Below are 15788 nucleotides of genomic sequence, written 5' to 3'. Positions count from 1 at the left end.
ACAAGAGGCCTCATCCACCAGTCTTCTGTGACCTCAGCTAACACTTTGCCCTTCTCGATGTTCTAAGATTAGAAAATAAGTGTTTCAATATGCAAAACAGAAATAATCCCTGCCTTGTGGACTTGCTCCATTGTTTAATGGATAGAGTCCTATCCTGGGGCTGGGGCTGGGGTTGTGGCTCAGTGGTGGAGCGCTTGCAGTGGTGGAGTGCTTGCCTAGCATGTGTGAGGCAGTGGGTTTGATCCTCAGCACCACATACAAAACTAAATAAAATAAAGTTTTTTTAAAAAAACTGCTTTAAAAAGAAATAAGGACCTATCACCTTTCTCTCTCTTTTTTTTTTTATTATTTCTCTGTGGTGCTGGGGATGGAACCACCTGAGCCCCAATCTCAGCTCCAAATCATGACAGATTTTAACAAAACAAAAGCCAACGTTCACAGACCCTGCTTTATTTTCATTTGGCCACACGTTTTTAAAAACACACACACACACATTCTCCAGATAACCAAAGGCGGGCATCACGTGGGTTTACAAGCTGAAAACATCCTGGGCACGAGAACAAAATACCAACTCACTACTGAGGAAGAACGACTGTGTTCAAAACACCGACATGTTTGGGCTTTAATGAAACTGTTTTTAAAGTTAAAAAAAAAAAAAAAAAAAAAAAAGGGAAAGATTTAGGGACAAGGGACCAGCTGCTCTCCCTCGAGGGCCTTTGCGAATTGCATATGGCGCCTGGGCCGACCCTGGCTCCCGCCCGCCCTCGCGGCCCTGCTACAGTGCATCCAGGATGTGGTCGATCTTGGTGACCAGCTCCTGGCGCTTCCCCGAGATGAGCTTCTCGTTCTCGATGTACGTGTCCTTCTTGAGCTTGCCGGCCACCAGCCGCTCGGCCTCCACCGCCGACTTCAGCACCAGCTCCTTGACCTGCGCGTCCAGCTTCTGCATGTCGCTCACCTGGCCGAGGCAAGAGGCGCGTCCCGCTCAGCCGGGCCTGCAGGCCTGGAAGGAGCAGCCTGAGGCGGCGGAGGCGGGCACCCCAGGAACCAGGGGCTCCGGGGTGGAGGCTGGCTGGTCTCCGGGGACGCGCTGGCACACAGAGCAAGCCCACCGCCCCGCAGCCCGGCCAGCAGGTCCAGGATCCCAGGAAGGCAAGGTCGCTGACGTGGGGACGGGGCGGGAAGGACCGGACCCCCATCCCCCGCCGGGTGCCAGCCCAGGACCCTCTCCAGTCCCTTCATTCCGTCACCAGCTGTGATTTCAGGCTCCAGAAAGGAGCAAGGACAGACGAGGCGCCCTGTCCTCATGCAGGGGACACATAACAGACATGGAAGCACGGGATTCGGATACGGGTGGGCACAGAGAAGACACCTCCAGAGGATCCGGAGGGATTCCACAGAGGGGACAGGAGGCCCGGGACGCTGAGGCCATCTGCCAGGAAGTTACCGTCCCCGCGGGGAGGAAGCCCACGTACCCCGCATGCCTCGGGCCGGCTCTGAGGCTGCGCTGCCGGCTTCCGCTCAGCAGCCGCCAGAGGCCGGGCAACGCTCCCCAGCTGACTGGGAACCTGGGTGCCAACCCCTGATGCTAAGCTCGGGGTTCCTACGCTGCGGTTGGTGCCGGCCACGTGGAGAGACATGCCTGGCAGGGCAGCAGGGCCTCCTCCAGACCCAGCGCCACCGGGACCCCAAAGCTTATTCCCCCAAAGGCGCTGGCAGCGACCTCACGGGCACGCAGCGGGCAAGCAGGGCCACCTGGGCCCCGGCAGGGCCTGAGCAGGGCGGGGCCTGAGCTGGGCGGGGCCTGAGCTGGGCGGGGCCTGAACAGGGCAGGGTGGGGGCCTCAGCAGGTTGGGGCGGGGCCTGAGCGAGGTGGGGGCGGGGCCTGGTGGGGCGGGGCGGGGTCTGAGCAGGGGGGCCGGGCGCTTACCCTGTCGCACAGGTCCGAGCCCTCAGTCTTCAGCCTGGACTGCAGCAGCGCGATCTCGCTGGTCAAGGCCTTGTGCTCGCTTTCCAGGCTCTTCTTGCCGCTGTTGAGGGTGGAGACGTCCCGGGACTGCTTGTACCTGTTGATGGTCTCGTCGAAGTGGCGGTACAGGCCGATCCTCTTGTTGACCAGGGTCAGGACCTGCTCGGTGATGCAGGCCACCTTCATCCTGGCTTCCGCGGCCGGATCCTGGAGCGGGACAGACGTGGCGTCGGACAAGCTCCAGGCTGTCGCCCAGGCTGTCCTTCGCCCACTGCTGCCGGCCCTCCAAGCAAGAAGTCGCCAGCTTGGACAGTCAAGAGGATCGAGTCCCTGCCGACCCGGAAGTCAGCACCAGATCCAGCAAGAGGCTGGAGCGGGGACGTGGAGATGCTGGAGAGGCACTCACTCCACAGTGCCACAGGGCACAGGCAGGACAGTGGCACAGTGCATCACGACGTGGACGGGAAGGGCGGGGCTGGAGCTGGTACAGTGCTCACCTAGCACCCGCGAGGCACTGGGTTCCATCCTCAGCACCACATAAAAATAAATACATAAAATAAAGGCATTGTGTCCATCTACAGCTAAAAAAAAATTTTTTTTAAAGAAGAAATAGAGCCGGGCACGGTGGTGCACACCTATAATTCCAGGTTCTCAGGAGGCTGAGGCAGGAGGATCACACATTGGAGGCCAGCCTCAATCACTCAGCGAGGCCCTGAGCAATTCAGCAAGACGCTGCCTCTAAATAAAAAATAAAAAGGGCTGGGGAGGTGGCTCCTTGGGTAAGCACCCGAGTTCAGTCCCTGACACCAAAAAGCACTGGCAAAGGCCAGACAGGCGGGAGCGCTCCAGCAACAGGACCCTGCCTGGCCTCACTGAGGACGAGGCTGAGGGAACGCAGGACACGGGGAGGAGGCAGCAGGCGGCCGGGTACCTTGGTGATGGAGAAGTCCAGGCGCACGTAGATGATGACGGTGAAGAACAGGATGTAGAAGGCGGCCACCACCAGCAGCGGCTCCTGCAGCATGAGCACCTTGTTGAAGGTGTAGTGCACCTGGAGGACAGGAGGCTGGGCCTCAGCGCCGGGCCACGGAGGCTGGCCCAGGGGGCCCAGGGCTCCACCCCGCCTGCGGGAGGCCTGGGCGCCGGGCCACGCCCCCTCACCACGATGTCCTGGATGTGCTGCTCCACCAGGTTTTTCTTGTAGGCGACAATCACAGGGCGGCCGAAGGTGTCCAGGTAGGTGTAATGCAGCTCGTCGGGCGCCCGGCTGATCTCGTAGGGACTGTCCACTTGGATATTCCTGGACCCCCGGGAAATTGGACAGAGTCTCAGACACGGCCCTGACGGAGGCCACGGGAGCCACTCAGGACCACGAACCAGCCCTCCTGCACCCTGCCCGCCTCTGACAGCGGGAGACACCTCCCTCCTAGGTGGCTGATCTGTCACCGGAAAGCCCACAGTATGAAGCCACCCTCGGCTTTGCCACAGAGGACCCCTATAGGGCTCGCGGGTAGTGGCCCAGTCCTGGTCAGTTGTCAGTTCTCCAGAACATTCTACCCAAAGAGTAGAATGAAGTGTCTCTCAGGAGTGGCTGTGGTGTTCTCTCTCCTGGGATGAGTGACAGCTTCTTTTTTTGGTCCCAGGGACTGAACCCAGGGCTGCTTCACCCCTGAGTCCCATCCCCAGCCCTTTATATATTGTATTTAGAGACAGGGTCTCGCTGAGTTGCTTAGGCCCTCGCTAAGTGGCTGAGGCTGGCCTCCACCTTGCGATCCTCCTGCCTCAGCCTCCTGAGCCCCTGGGATTGCAGGGTGCGCCATTGCTCCTGGCAGGAGGACAGCTTCCTGAGGGCTGGAGGACAGGTGCAGGTCGGTCTTCCCAGGCCTCCTCTCCCTTCTCCTGGTAAACAGCCCACACGAGCTTTGCATGGAGGAACCGCCCTCTCCTGGAACACAGTCAAGAATCACAGCCGCCCCCTGTGATGATCAGAGTAGCCCTGTGGACAAAGCAGGGTCAGCAGGTGCTGCCTGGTGTCCAGGGCAGAGCTACAGACTGCCAGTACGGAGGGCAGAGCCACTGGCAGGGCCTGTCTTTTCCCCACAAGGATTCCTGCCAACACCTCCCGCCTTCCTTTCTGAAGCCTGCTGCTTCAACTTTGGCTATTATTTCATATGGTCCTCTCTGCTCAAGAGGACCAAAGACAGCTCCTCCTGTAATCAGGAGGCTGAGGCAGGAGGATCGCAAGGTGGAGGCCAGCCTCAGTCACCTAGTGAGGCCCTGAGCAACTCAGCGAGACCCTGTCTCTAAATAAAATATAAAAAGGGCTGGGGAGGTGGCTCAGGGGTTAAGCACCCCTGGGTTCAATCCCTGGGATCAGGAGAAAAAGAATTTCCTTCCTGCCGCAGGGCACCGCATCAAATCCAGGCCCCGCCTTGGCATGCTAAGGCCACAGAATTTACCAGTTCTTGACCCTGGGTTCAGACGCCAGCTGCCCGGGAGGGAGCGAATCATGGGCACCAAGTGACAGTCCTCACTGGGCTGTTTATACCTTCAGCTCTGCGACTGTTCAGCCTGAAGAAACGTCCTCGCGACAAACCCTCCTCACGTTCAGACCCACAGGGAGCACGTGCCCCGCCTGCTCGTGGTCCCTGCTCCCCTACCAGGGCTGGCGGTGCCCACTGGTCCCGGCTTCTCCTCTGCGTGTGTGTCTGTCTGTCTGTTCTCAACCCCCCCCCCGGCCCGGTTAGGCACCGAGAAGGTTCCCATGGCGTCTCCGTCAGAGCTGTGTGAGGGGCACCTCCTCTGGGCCCCTGGAACACGGCTGCCCCCCTTCTTTCCCAGCGGGCAGCAGGGAAGTGGGGTGCGGGGAAGGAGGGCCACTCACTTGGCGCCCTCGGGCAGGATGATCTTCACGGTGAGGGAGTCGATCACCTGCTCGTCGAACACGTGGTCCACGAACCTCATCTTGAGGGCATACTGGTCGCCTGCGGGGGGCACACAGCAGGGCGTGAGCGGTGAAGTGGGGCGGCGGCTGGACCCGCCTCCGCTGCAGGAGAGAAGCTGCCCTCCACCGTGGAAGCCAGACTGTTCTTCTAAAGACAGATGCTCAGCAAACCCACAACCAACGACTGCGCCCACGACTCCACCAGGCAGCCAGGAACCGCCACCAACCCCACGGCGCCAGGCCGCGTCAGAGGGACCAACGCCAACTGCCCAAAGGCCTGTCCCTCTCACTGCCTGGGAGGCAGAGGGAGACACAGGGACCCGAGAAGAGCCCCCAAACGGGTCAGTGTGAGAAAAGCAGCAGGAACCGAGGAGCCGCGGCCTTGCGTCACAGGTGAGCGCGACAGGGCTGCAGGCCTGTCTGTCCACAGCCGTCCAGCCCCTGCGAACGGAGAGGCCCATTGAACATCCCTCCCGGGAAGGGCCCACTCCTGAGGAGAATCCTGAGGAGAATCAAAACTGCAAGTTCACACCAAGAATCAGGAACAGAAATGGGTCAGGACCCTCATTTGGAGAAGCAGTTAAACCAGAAAAATGTTAGCCAGGAGTGGTGGTGCCCAGGAGGCTCAGGCAGGAGGATCGCAAGTTGGAGGCCGGCCTCAACAACTAAGCAAGGTCCTGAGCAACTCAGTGAGACCCTGTCTCTAAATAAAATAGAAAAAGGACTGGGGAGGTGGCTCAGGGGTTAAGCGCCCTGGGGGTCAGTCCCCAGTACCCCCCCCCCCAAAAAAAAAAAGTTGTTCTGCTATCCCAGCCTTCCTAAGAATGACAGAGAACATTCTCTCCCCATCTAGAACTGATAAAAACAAGAGCTCCGACTGCAAGAAATTAGTTAGTTCATCTCTTACTAGTCTTACTGAGACTGACCCAAATTATAGAGGTACTCATAGCTCGGGAGGTTGTAGCCCACGATGTAATGGGTCTTCCATCCGCCAAAGAGCGGGAAGCGGGGCCGAATTTCCATCTCCACAGAGTCGTCCAAAATAAGGAGGTGGCTGGTGGAGACGTTGCCAATCTCGTCGCGGTAATACACATCCTGGGCGGCCGCAGGGAGGATGGTCTGCAAAAGAGAAGACATACCCTTCGGAACATTCTAGAAACCCACCCAGATGACCCGGTCTTACACACAGGAGATCCTTTCTGTGCCGAGATCTTCGCTGCTGCTTCATTCATAGTCCCAAACTATAAGCAGCCCTAAGGAGGCTAACACAGAATTTCTAGAAACCGCCTCTCAGGTACTCGATTACCTCTCAATCAAGGCTGCTAAGCAGACAAACTCTGCTAAACAGCAAAGATTCAAAAATCTCTTATCAAAGCCCCGAATTACTTTGGCAAATACCAAAGACTTAACACAAAGGTAAAAATAATCTTGCTAATTATTTTGCAAAGAGGGAAATTAAAGACAGAAGAAATATACTAGGTGCAGGGCTTTGGAAGGAGTTTCGTCTCCTCATATTCTTTATTTTATGATCCAAAATTGCAAGTATATTTTAAGAGTGGGGTGAGGGGAACACCATCAACCGTGGTCCTGGGGTGGCCTCTAAAATATTTAACTATATGAACAAGTTTTTAAAGACTTAAGATGGGAAACTACATCTGCTATATGATTAAAAATGTTTTGTTTTTTTTAAAGTATGATAAATGAGGAGCTGGGGTTTGGCTCAGGGGCAGAGCGCTTGCCTAGCATGTGTGAGGCACTGGGTTTGATCCTCAGCACCACACAAAAATAAGTAAATAAAATAAAGGTATTGCGTCCACCTGTAACTAAAATAGTATAAAAAAAGAAAAAAAGAGAGAAGGACAGAAAAAAAGAAAAGGAGATATGTTAAAATGTCAGCATGATACTGTTTGGATAGTGGTACCATCAACATGTCTTCCTGTCTCAGTTTCCTTAATAAACATGGTCATTTACATAAATGGAGGAATGTTTTCTAAAGGTTCTATTGGTTTCTAACACTGTCACTGAACATCTGTCAACTTCTTTTGCTTTGTGGGTTTTGGTTTTTTTTTCTGGCACGGGGGATTGAACCCAGGGGTGCTTAACCACTGAGCCACATCCCAGCCCTTTTTCTATTTTACTTAGAGACAGGGTCTCGCTGAGTTGCTTAGGGCCTTGCTAAGTGGCCGAGGCTGGCCTCCAAGTTGCGATCCTCCTTCCTCAGCCTCCCAAGCTGCTGGGATGAGAGTTGTGTGCCACCACGCCTACAATTTCGAACAAAAATTCTAGTTTCAAAAAGCAAGAGAAAACGCAGAGATGATCAAGTCGGTTTCTCGCCATGCCCCAGTTGACCACTGCGTACCTTAAAGGAACGGATGGAGGAGATGCCGCTGTCGGGCTGCCTCTGGTAGTCGTAGCGGGAGAAGGGCCCCTTCAGCACAGCCCCCGTGTGCTTCAGGTCCACGTTCTCCTCTACGGCGATGTTCCCCCAGTGAGAGACCTCGATGACCCGGGTCATGCTGGTGATGGTCAGGAATGGGTTGTTGTTCTCGTAGTGAACTTTAAAAGTATCCTGGACAGGAAGGAAACCGGCAGCTCAAGGTCTCGGCAACAGAGGAATCAACAAACTCACTGGAGAAAGATAATATCTGCAGCAGAATAAATGATGATCTTTTTTCTGGGGTACCACGGATGGAACCCAGGGATGCTTTATCCCAGAATATACGTGCCCCGAGTCCTTTTTACTTTAAGACAGGGTCTTACTCAGTTGCCAAGAGTCTCAGTAACTTGCTGAGGCTGGCCTCGAACTTGCCATCCTCCTGCCTCAGCCTCCCAAGCTGCTGGGACTACAGACACACGTCATTGCACTTAGCAAATTATGATGTATGTAACGGTTACGACATTTTAAAATGTTTACTGGGACTTCTTGCTAACATATGGAAATAAATGTTCACGAAATTATTATTAATTAAAAAAACAGGATACCCCAAGTTATTTAAGTTCCAACATAAATACCTTTTGAATTTTTTTTAATTTTTATTTTGGTCCCAGGGATTAAACCCAGCAGTGCTAACCACTGAGCCACCTCCCCAACCCTTTTTATATTTGATTTAGAGACAGGGTCTCGCTGAGTTGCTGAGGGTCTTGCTAAGCTGCTGAGGCTGGCCTCCAACTTGCCATCCTCCTGCCTCAGCCTCCCGAGCTGCTGGGATGAAGGCCTGCACCAGGGCACCCAGCCAAAGGAATCTTTAATATCTTAAATAGTCTCGTTGTTTTAGAAACGACATGGAAGAGAAATGGCCTGCAGTCTACATCCATGTGCTTTGTTTCAGGCCAAATGATGTCACAGAGCGAAATGACGCGATCCCCGAGAGGTGCTTTAAAATATTCCAGCAAAGGAACAGAAAAGAGGGACAGCTTGAAGCCAGCGTGGAAACGTGACGATGGCCGAAGCTGAGTGACGGGCGTGGGGGCTTCGTTACCCCAGTCTCTCTGCACGTGCCTGAAATTTTTCAAACTAACCCCATCTTCTTAGGCCTGACTTGCTTCCTCCTTGCTCAGGTCCCGGGCCCGAGACCCTCAGCTGCTCGGCCAGCTTCGCCACCCCAGCCACGCCACGTACTCCTGTGGCCTCTGTTCCTCTTACTCCTACCCAGAATGCCTTGCATCCTCGGCCAACTCCCACTTCCTCTCCCCACATGCCATCGCCTGCCTCCACCTATGTGGTCAAAAGGAGAAACTCGGCCCTGACAGGGTCACGCACAGGAAGTTGAGAACCCGAGGACGCTCTTAAAAATCATTTCAAATATCCATCCACCCCCAGCAGTCACTGCATGACACGGTCTGCTTTCGCTGGCTTTTGGTTGCTGAGAACAACTTAGAGCTGGGCACAGTGGCGCACACCTGTCATCCCAGCGGCTATGGAGGCTGAGGCAGGAGGATCACAAGTTGGAGGCCAGCCTCTGCAACTTAGCAAGGCCCTGAGCAACTCAGTGAGACCCTGTGTCTAAATAAAATATAAAAAGGGCTGGGATGTGGTTCAGGGGTTAAGCGCCCCTGGGTTCAATCCCAGTACCAAAACAAAACAAAAAAAAAAAACAACCTGGAAAGATTATCTGGGGCTCATGGTTTCAGAGGTCTCAGTCCACAGATGGCGGACTCCATCGCTGTGGCCTAAGGTGAGGCAGAGCATCATGGCGGAAGGCCCAGGGGAGGCGAGAAGGGGCTGTAGGGAAGATGCCCTTCCAGGGCAGCCCCTGGGGAGCCCGCCTCCAGCCACGCACCCCTCCCAGTCACCACCCAGTCAGTCCGTTCAAACCAGGAGGGGCTGCGGAGGTCACCGCTCTCACAATCGGGTCACTGCGCCTAGTTGACAGAGGAGTTTCTGGGGGACGCCTCACCTCCAAACCCCGCCCGTCCCTGAGGCGGACAGGGATGGGCCGGGCTCCTCGGCACCCACCTGACTATAGGCAGGGATGTTTTTGAAAGGCCCATAATCCAAGACGTCATCGGAGCGCGTGGGGTTCCCCAGCTTGGTGTGGCTCTCCACGTTCCGCGAGGCCAGCTTCACACGCATGGTTTGGGTCTTGGTCGGGTAGGGAGAGTAGAAATAGTGGTTCCCCTCGAACACCACGAACTGTTTCTCCGACTGTGTGATCTGGGTTGGATAGGGCTGAAGCACGTGGGTATACACGGTCTCCACAATGACGGAGATCTTGCCTCCGGGGTCAAGAGCCACCGGGAGCTTGACCACGAAGAATCTCCCGCTGGAAGACAAAGAAACGAAACGGTGAAGGAAACTGAAAAAAAAGCCGGTGGTTCGCCAGGCACAGTGGCATATGCCAATCGTCCCAGCGGCTCCAGAGGCTGAGGCAGGAGGATCGCAAGGTGGAGGCCAGCCTCGGCAACTCAGTGAAGCCCTGAGCAACTCAGTGAGACTCTGACTGTAAATAAAATACAAAAAGGGGCTGGGGGTGTGGCTCAGTGGTTAGGTGGGTTCAATCCCTGACACCCCCCCAAAAGCTAGTGGTTCAAAGTCACAGCAAAATTATGTATTCAAGACCTTTAAGATAGCACCTTGAATCTATTAACTTAAACCTTTTAGGAGAAAAATACCCTGATTCCATCTTAAACTGCATACACAAAGTAGAAACCAAAGTATTTCCTGTTTTGTATTTCTGCTGTTTTTGTGGTACTGGGGACTGAATCCAGGGTCTCACACATGCTAGGCAAGTGTTCCACCACTGAGCTCCATCCCCAGCCCTTTTTATTTTTATTTTGAGACATAGCTATTAAACTGCCCACACCGATCACAAACTTTATTCCTCCTGTCTCGGCCTGGCCAAGTAGTGAAAACAAGTATTTCAATAAAACATTACTACTAACTCCCTCTGAGTTAAAAAATAAGCTTGTTTTTTCCTATTTGTTTTCCAATGAGCTTATGTCATTTTCAGAACCAGAAAAAATAAAATAAAACTATTAACATTTTAAAGAGAGTCTGGAAGTTACTTCCAAGGTAATAACTCTACAATGAATCTGAGTTTTCCAAGTCAAGAAAACAATTTTCGTTAGACCCAGAAACCATTAGCAAAAAACTGAACATGCTCTCATGAAATTTGTCCTCAAATGTTAGATCTGTCTGTCAGGGGTGGTAGGGCACACCTGGATTCCCAGTGACAAGAGGCTGAGGCAGGAGGATCGCAAGTTGGAAGCCAGCCTCAGCCACTTAGCGAGGCCCTGAGCAACTCAGTGAGACCCTGTCTCTAAATAAAATATAAAAAGGGCTGGGGATGTGGCTCAGTGGGTAAGCGCCCCTGGGTTCAATCCCTGGGACCAAAAAGAAAAAAGAAAAGAAATGACTCTAAAATATTTTGTCAGCTTACCTCTTGCCCTTAATTTTGGTTTCCCGAACTTCCAGATTATTCTCTTCCTCCTCTTCTCCCTTTACCTAGAACAGAAAAAAAATGTAGATTATTCTTTTACGTCTTTTGGGTTCTAAATTTTCAATTAACGATTAATCAACTACCTCGGAATGTCTGCCATAAAGTATTCAAACTTTCGAAAGGTTGAAGCTTGGTTTCAGGAAATTTCTTTTTTGGCAGCACTAGGAATGGAAACCCGGACCTCGAACACACCTGCCACTGAGCTACACCCCCAGCCCCAACCATGTCTTTTTTTAATCTCAAACATAAACATTGTCTTTCTATTGCATGGAATGAGCTCTATAAACACCTAACATTTTCCCAAATGATCAAATACGTACATAAAGGTTACATTTCCAAATACTTTCCTCAAAGACTTCCTTTAGAACGTTTCCTTCCTGAGATTCAAATATGCACAGGCGTAGAAAATAAATAGCACTTAATGAGGTAATAGAAGTTCCTTTTTTTTTTTTTTTTGGTACCAGGGATTGAACTCAGGGGTGCTTAACCCCTGAGCCACATCCCCAGCCCTTTTTGTATTTGAATTAGAGACAGAGTCTCACGGAGTTGCATAGGGCCTTGCTAAGTTGCTGAGGCTGGCCTCCAATTTGTGATCCTCCTGCCTCAGCCTCCTGAGCCACTGGGATTACAGGCATGCACTGCCATGCCTAGCTAGAAATCCCATTGTTGATCAAAATGGAACTTTTTACTCCCACAAAAGAAACAATGGCGGAAGCTCTTGGGAAGAAGGACACTCTTCCTCTTATCCTTCACTGTGGCAGGTCCCTTAACAAAGAAAAGGAAGCTACATGGGCATGCTGAGTGGATTCCTGCGGAGATGCCTTGAATCCTCCCACTGTGGAAATCTACACACACACCGATCCCTTTGCCAACCCAACCACACACACACACACACACACACACACACACACACACAAATCGAGGACTATTTTTTTAGGACTCAAGCCGCAATTCCCAGTTGGTGGACCAGGATCTAAAGCGGAACTGTAGGTGCTGCTAGGGGACCCAGGCCTTGGCACGCTAGGCATGTGCTCCAGGACTGGGCGGCTCCCCAGCCTAAGGGGAATGGGATGGATTGACTGATTGATTGATTCGTTTCTTGAGTCGTTCATTCGTTCGTTCTAGATGGAGACAATACCTTTATTTTATTTATTTCTTTCTCTGTGGTGCTGAGGATGGAACCCAGCACCCCACCATTGAGCCCCAGTCCCAGTGGGAATTTTTTACATATTGCTTTTTAATATTACAGAAAGCTCATTGTCAATGCAGGTGGACAGGTTAACACAAATAAGTTCCATTCATTGAACTAGAATCGTCACAACGGTAACATTCCTGAATACTCATGCTTCTTAGCAACACTTGTCTTAATGGCAGATATCGGGCTGGGCTGGGGCTCAGGGGTGGGGTGCGTGCCCAGCATGTGTGAGGCACTGGGCTCCATCCTCAGCACCACAGAGAAAGAAAGAAAGAAAACAAAGGTATTGTGTCCATCCACAATGAAAAAAATTAAAATCCTTAAAATAAAAAAAAATTAGAAAAAAAAATGTTTCAAATAGCATCCAAATGAGAAAAAATAAAGACGTTCCTTGTGGTAAAAACAGAGACCAATAATTCCTGGACAATAATCACAGTGGTACCTTTTACCGACTCCTAAAGGAGGCCTACAAGGTCTGAAGATAATCAACCTAAGAATCTTTCAAGTCAGACATGAGAGCACATGCCTGTAACCCAGCGACTTGGGAGGCTGAGGCAGGAGGACCGCAAGCTAGAGGCCAGCCTCAGTAACTCAGTGAGACCAGGTGAGACTCAAAAATATCAAAGGGGCAGGAGTGCCAGAGTGGAGCACCCCAAGCACAGAAAAGAAATTATTTTTCAGCAATGTCAAAGTTTCCAAGGCAACTAATGGAAAATGCATACCCTTTATGCTCAGCTTATCATCTAGTCATGTCCCATCAGGATAAGGGCTATAAAGAAAGTAGTACTGCTCTTTCTCTGGAACTACAGAATTATCAAGTGACCGTGCATTATCTGCTGCCAAGAATACAGGTCTTTGTGTCATGTGTTCCTGGGGATTGAACCCAGGGCTGCTCACCACTGAGTTAAACCCTGTCCTTTTTATTTTGAAACCAGGCTCGGTTGAGGTTAGCCTCAAACTTGCGATCTTCTTCAGCTTGCCAAGCTATTGGGGACTACAGGTTTACTTTTTGTTTGTGTTGTTTTTGGTCCCAGGGATTGAACCCAGGGGTGCTTAACCACTGAGCCACATCCCCAGCCCTTTTAATATTTTAGAGACAGGGTCTCACTGAATTGCTGAGGGTCTCGTTTTTGCTGAGGCTAGCCTCCAACTTTCAATCCTCCTGCCTCAGCCTCCTGAGCTGTTGGGATGGCAGGCCTGGGCCACAGCGCCCAATGACTGCGGGTCTTTTACCCCAGCACACGCCTACCTCACAGCCATCAAAGCAGTAAAAGGTACCAACATATGTACAGTGTGGAAACCAACCTGAAGTGAGTCCTGATTCACTCCTCACTGAAAGACCTCTCATACATTATTAAACATCCCAGGCTATATACTTCTCACCTGCCATATAACACCCACACCTTTACTTTGAGAAGTATTTTAAATACCTACTGCAATATCTGACACAAAACTGATTCTCAGTATTTATCACAAAAGGGGGTAGGGGTGGGTAAAAGAAAACTTTTGGATGTCCTGAATTGTGATGATTGTAACACAAGTGTGAAATACATCCAAAGTGCCAAACTGTACTCATTAGCTATCTGCAGCTTTTTACATACAAATTATACTTTCAAAAAAGCTGGGGGGAATAAAATTTTACAAGAAAAGATATAAATAAAGTATAGCAACCTAGCTTGTAAGTAGTCTCCAACTGGATAACAGGATAGCTAGTTTCTGCTGATCTAGTTTATACTATGACTTCATTAAATCAATAGTGCCTTTCACAAGAGAATGGGATTAAAAAAAATAAAAAATTTTTAAAAAATAAAAGAATGGGATTTAACATTCAAAACATTCCACTGGTGGTAGTACAAGGTGAGGCTGATCCATCTTTGCAGAAACCTTTGAGTAAAACTACATTGTCCCGGGCACAGTGGCCCACACCTATAATCCCAGCAACTTGGGAGGCTGAGACAGGAGGATTGCAAGTTAGAGGCCAGCCTCAGCAACTCTGAGAGGCCCTAAGCAACTTAACAAGATCTTGTCTCAAAATTTTAAAATAAATAGATAAAACAGGCTAGGGCTGTAGCTCAGTGGTAAAGCCCCTGGGTTCAATCCCCAGTACCGAAGGGGGGCGGGACGGGGAAACAGTGTTGCATTAAAGAAAAAACATGAAAGAACAGGAGTCATTTCAGAAACCTAATCTCTATAAACCCAGCTTTACAGCTCCATATATAGTCAGAGAATAAGGTGCGCTTAGAAGAAATGTCACTGTAATGACTAGTCTCCTCTCAACAAATAATTAGGTAATAACTTAATGAATATCGTTTAATGAAAACAGCAATAAAAAAGCAAACCTCTGCATATGCATATGCCCTCTATTCCCAAAGCCGACATTTGTCCTTCCTGAGACCCAGACATGCGTTCGCTACAAAGGCCAAACTTCGGGGTCATTTCTTGCTGGGAGGCGAAGAGCGAGAAGGGAAGGGGGGAAAGGGGAGGAGCTGGACTTGACCCTTCTGAACAGCATAAAAGGGCTTATATTACTTGCTTTAAAACTTTTAGAAAGCGTCTGAAACTTTTAGAAAGCCTGCAACAGCAACCTGGGTATCGCGTTACCAGGGCTTCCCAGGGATCGCAAACTTGAATTCCAGAAACCTGTTACATTTCGGATCCTTCTGATGATGATGCGCAAAAAAGTATCCAGCGCCGAGCAGCGGGAACGAGCTTCCCTGCGACCCACGGATTCCTGCGCCCCTGGGGCTCCCGCCTTCGGTGCCCGCAGACGCCCCGCGGGCTCCAGGCTGCGCGGGCTTCCGCCCTCGACTTACGATCCTCGACTTGCGATCCCGGGTTTAGGGGTGGGAGGCGCGTTCGCTTGGGCAGAGGTCACCAGGGCCGCGCCTGGGGATCGGGCCCAGCTGGGGGACGGGCTCCGAGGACGGTGGCTGCGGTCCTCGCGGAGCTGCCCCGGAGGCGCGTGCTGACGTGTCCGAGGCGGGAGGACGGCGGGCGCGCACCCGCCGCGGAGAAGGCGGGGACCCCGGGACCCCCAGTCTCCTCGCGGGTCCTGGGCCTCCCTGCGGACCCTCGGCGCCTGGCCGGCTGCAGGCCCAGCGGCCCCCGGAGGGGCGCGGTCGGCACCGACACCGACGCTCCGGGAGGCGGGAAGACCCCGTCCGCACTCACCTGCACGCCCAGGTGCGCCAGCCGGGCCTCAAGCTCCGGCTCCAGGGCCAGAAGGAAAGAGGTGGCTCGAGCCGAGGAGCCGCCCGCGTGCGCCAGGAGCACCTCGGCCGTCACTTTGGCCAGGTGGCTGCTCAGGTCCACCGTGCGCATCACCTCCTCGTTCACCAGCGGCTGTGCCTCCGAGGAGGCGCTGCCCGGCGCTGGGGCCCAGGCCCCGACCAACAGGAGCAGAAGCAGGCGGGTGGCGGGCGCCTCCATGACCCGGACGGAGCTGAGCGCCTGGCCGAGCCGAGCCCCGCTGCCGCGCCCCGCCTCCAGCCTCGCGCCACTGCGCATCATCTTATTGGGTCCGGGCTGGTGCCACAAGATGGCGGCGCCCGGCGAGGAAGGACCCCGTCTCCAGGGCAACCGGGCGGTGCCCAGGTAGAAAGGACCCTCCCGTCTCCAGGGCAACCAGGCTGCCCTCCAGGCGCCTGATTGTAAACCTCAATATTTGATTCCCCGTCTCCAGGGCAACCGGGCTGCCCTCCAGGCGCCTGACTGCAAATCTCAGAATTCTGTTTCTTCTGG

At 52.5% G+C, this 15788-nt stretch overlaps 1 protein-coding gene across 1 annotated transcript; it reads right to left on the bottom strand.

Annotated features, from left to right (window-relative positions):
- Positions 1 to 430: 430 nt before the first annotated feature.
- Rpn1 (ribophorin I) lies at positions 431 to 15566 on the bottom strand. Its single transcript, XM_047535031.1, has 10 exons — positions 15219 to 15566; positions 10793 to 10857; positions 9370 to 9676; positions 7273 to 7482; positions 5840 to 6032; positions 4854 to 4953; positions 3131 to 3269; positions 2901 to 3020; positions 1931 to 2176; positions 431 to 958 (listed from the first exon to the last, which is right to left on the bottom strand). The coding sequence occupies exons 1-10, from the start codon at positions 15555 to 15557 to the stop codon at positions 776 to 778; spliced, it is 1902 nt and encodes a 633-aa protein (XP_047390987.1). The 5' UTR covers positions 15558 to 15566; the 3' UTR covers positions 431 to 775.
- Between the last annotated feature and the right edge of the window lie 222 nt (positions 15567 to 15788).

The sequence above is a fragment of the Sciurus carolinensis genome, chromosome 19 (assembly GCF_902686445.1).
Source record: "Sciurus carolinensis chromosome 19, mSciCar1.2, whole genome shotgun sequence".
NCBI lineage: Eukaryota > Metazoa > Chordata > Mammalia > Rodentia > Sciuridae > Sciurus > Sciurus carolinensis.
The sequence above is the reverse complement of the archived record's forward strand: the minus strand, read 5'-3'. Positions and strand labels throughout refer to the sequence as shown.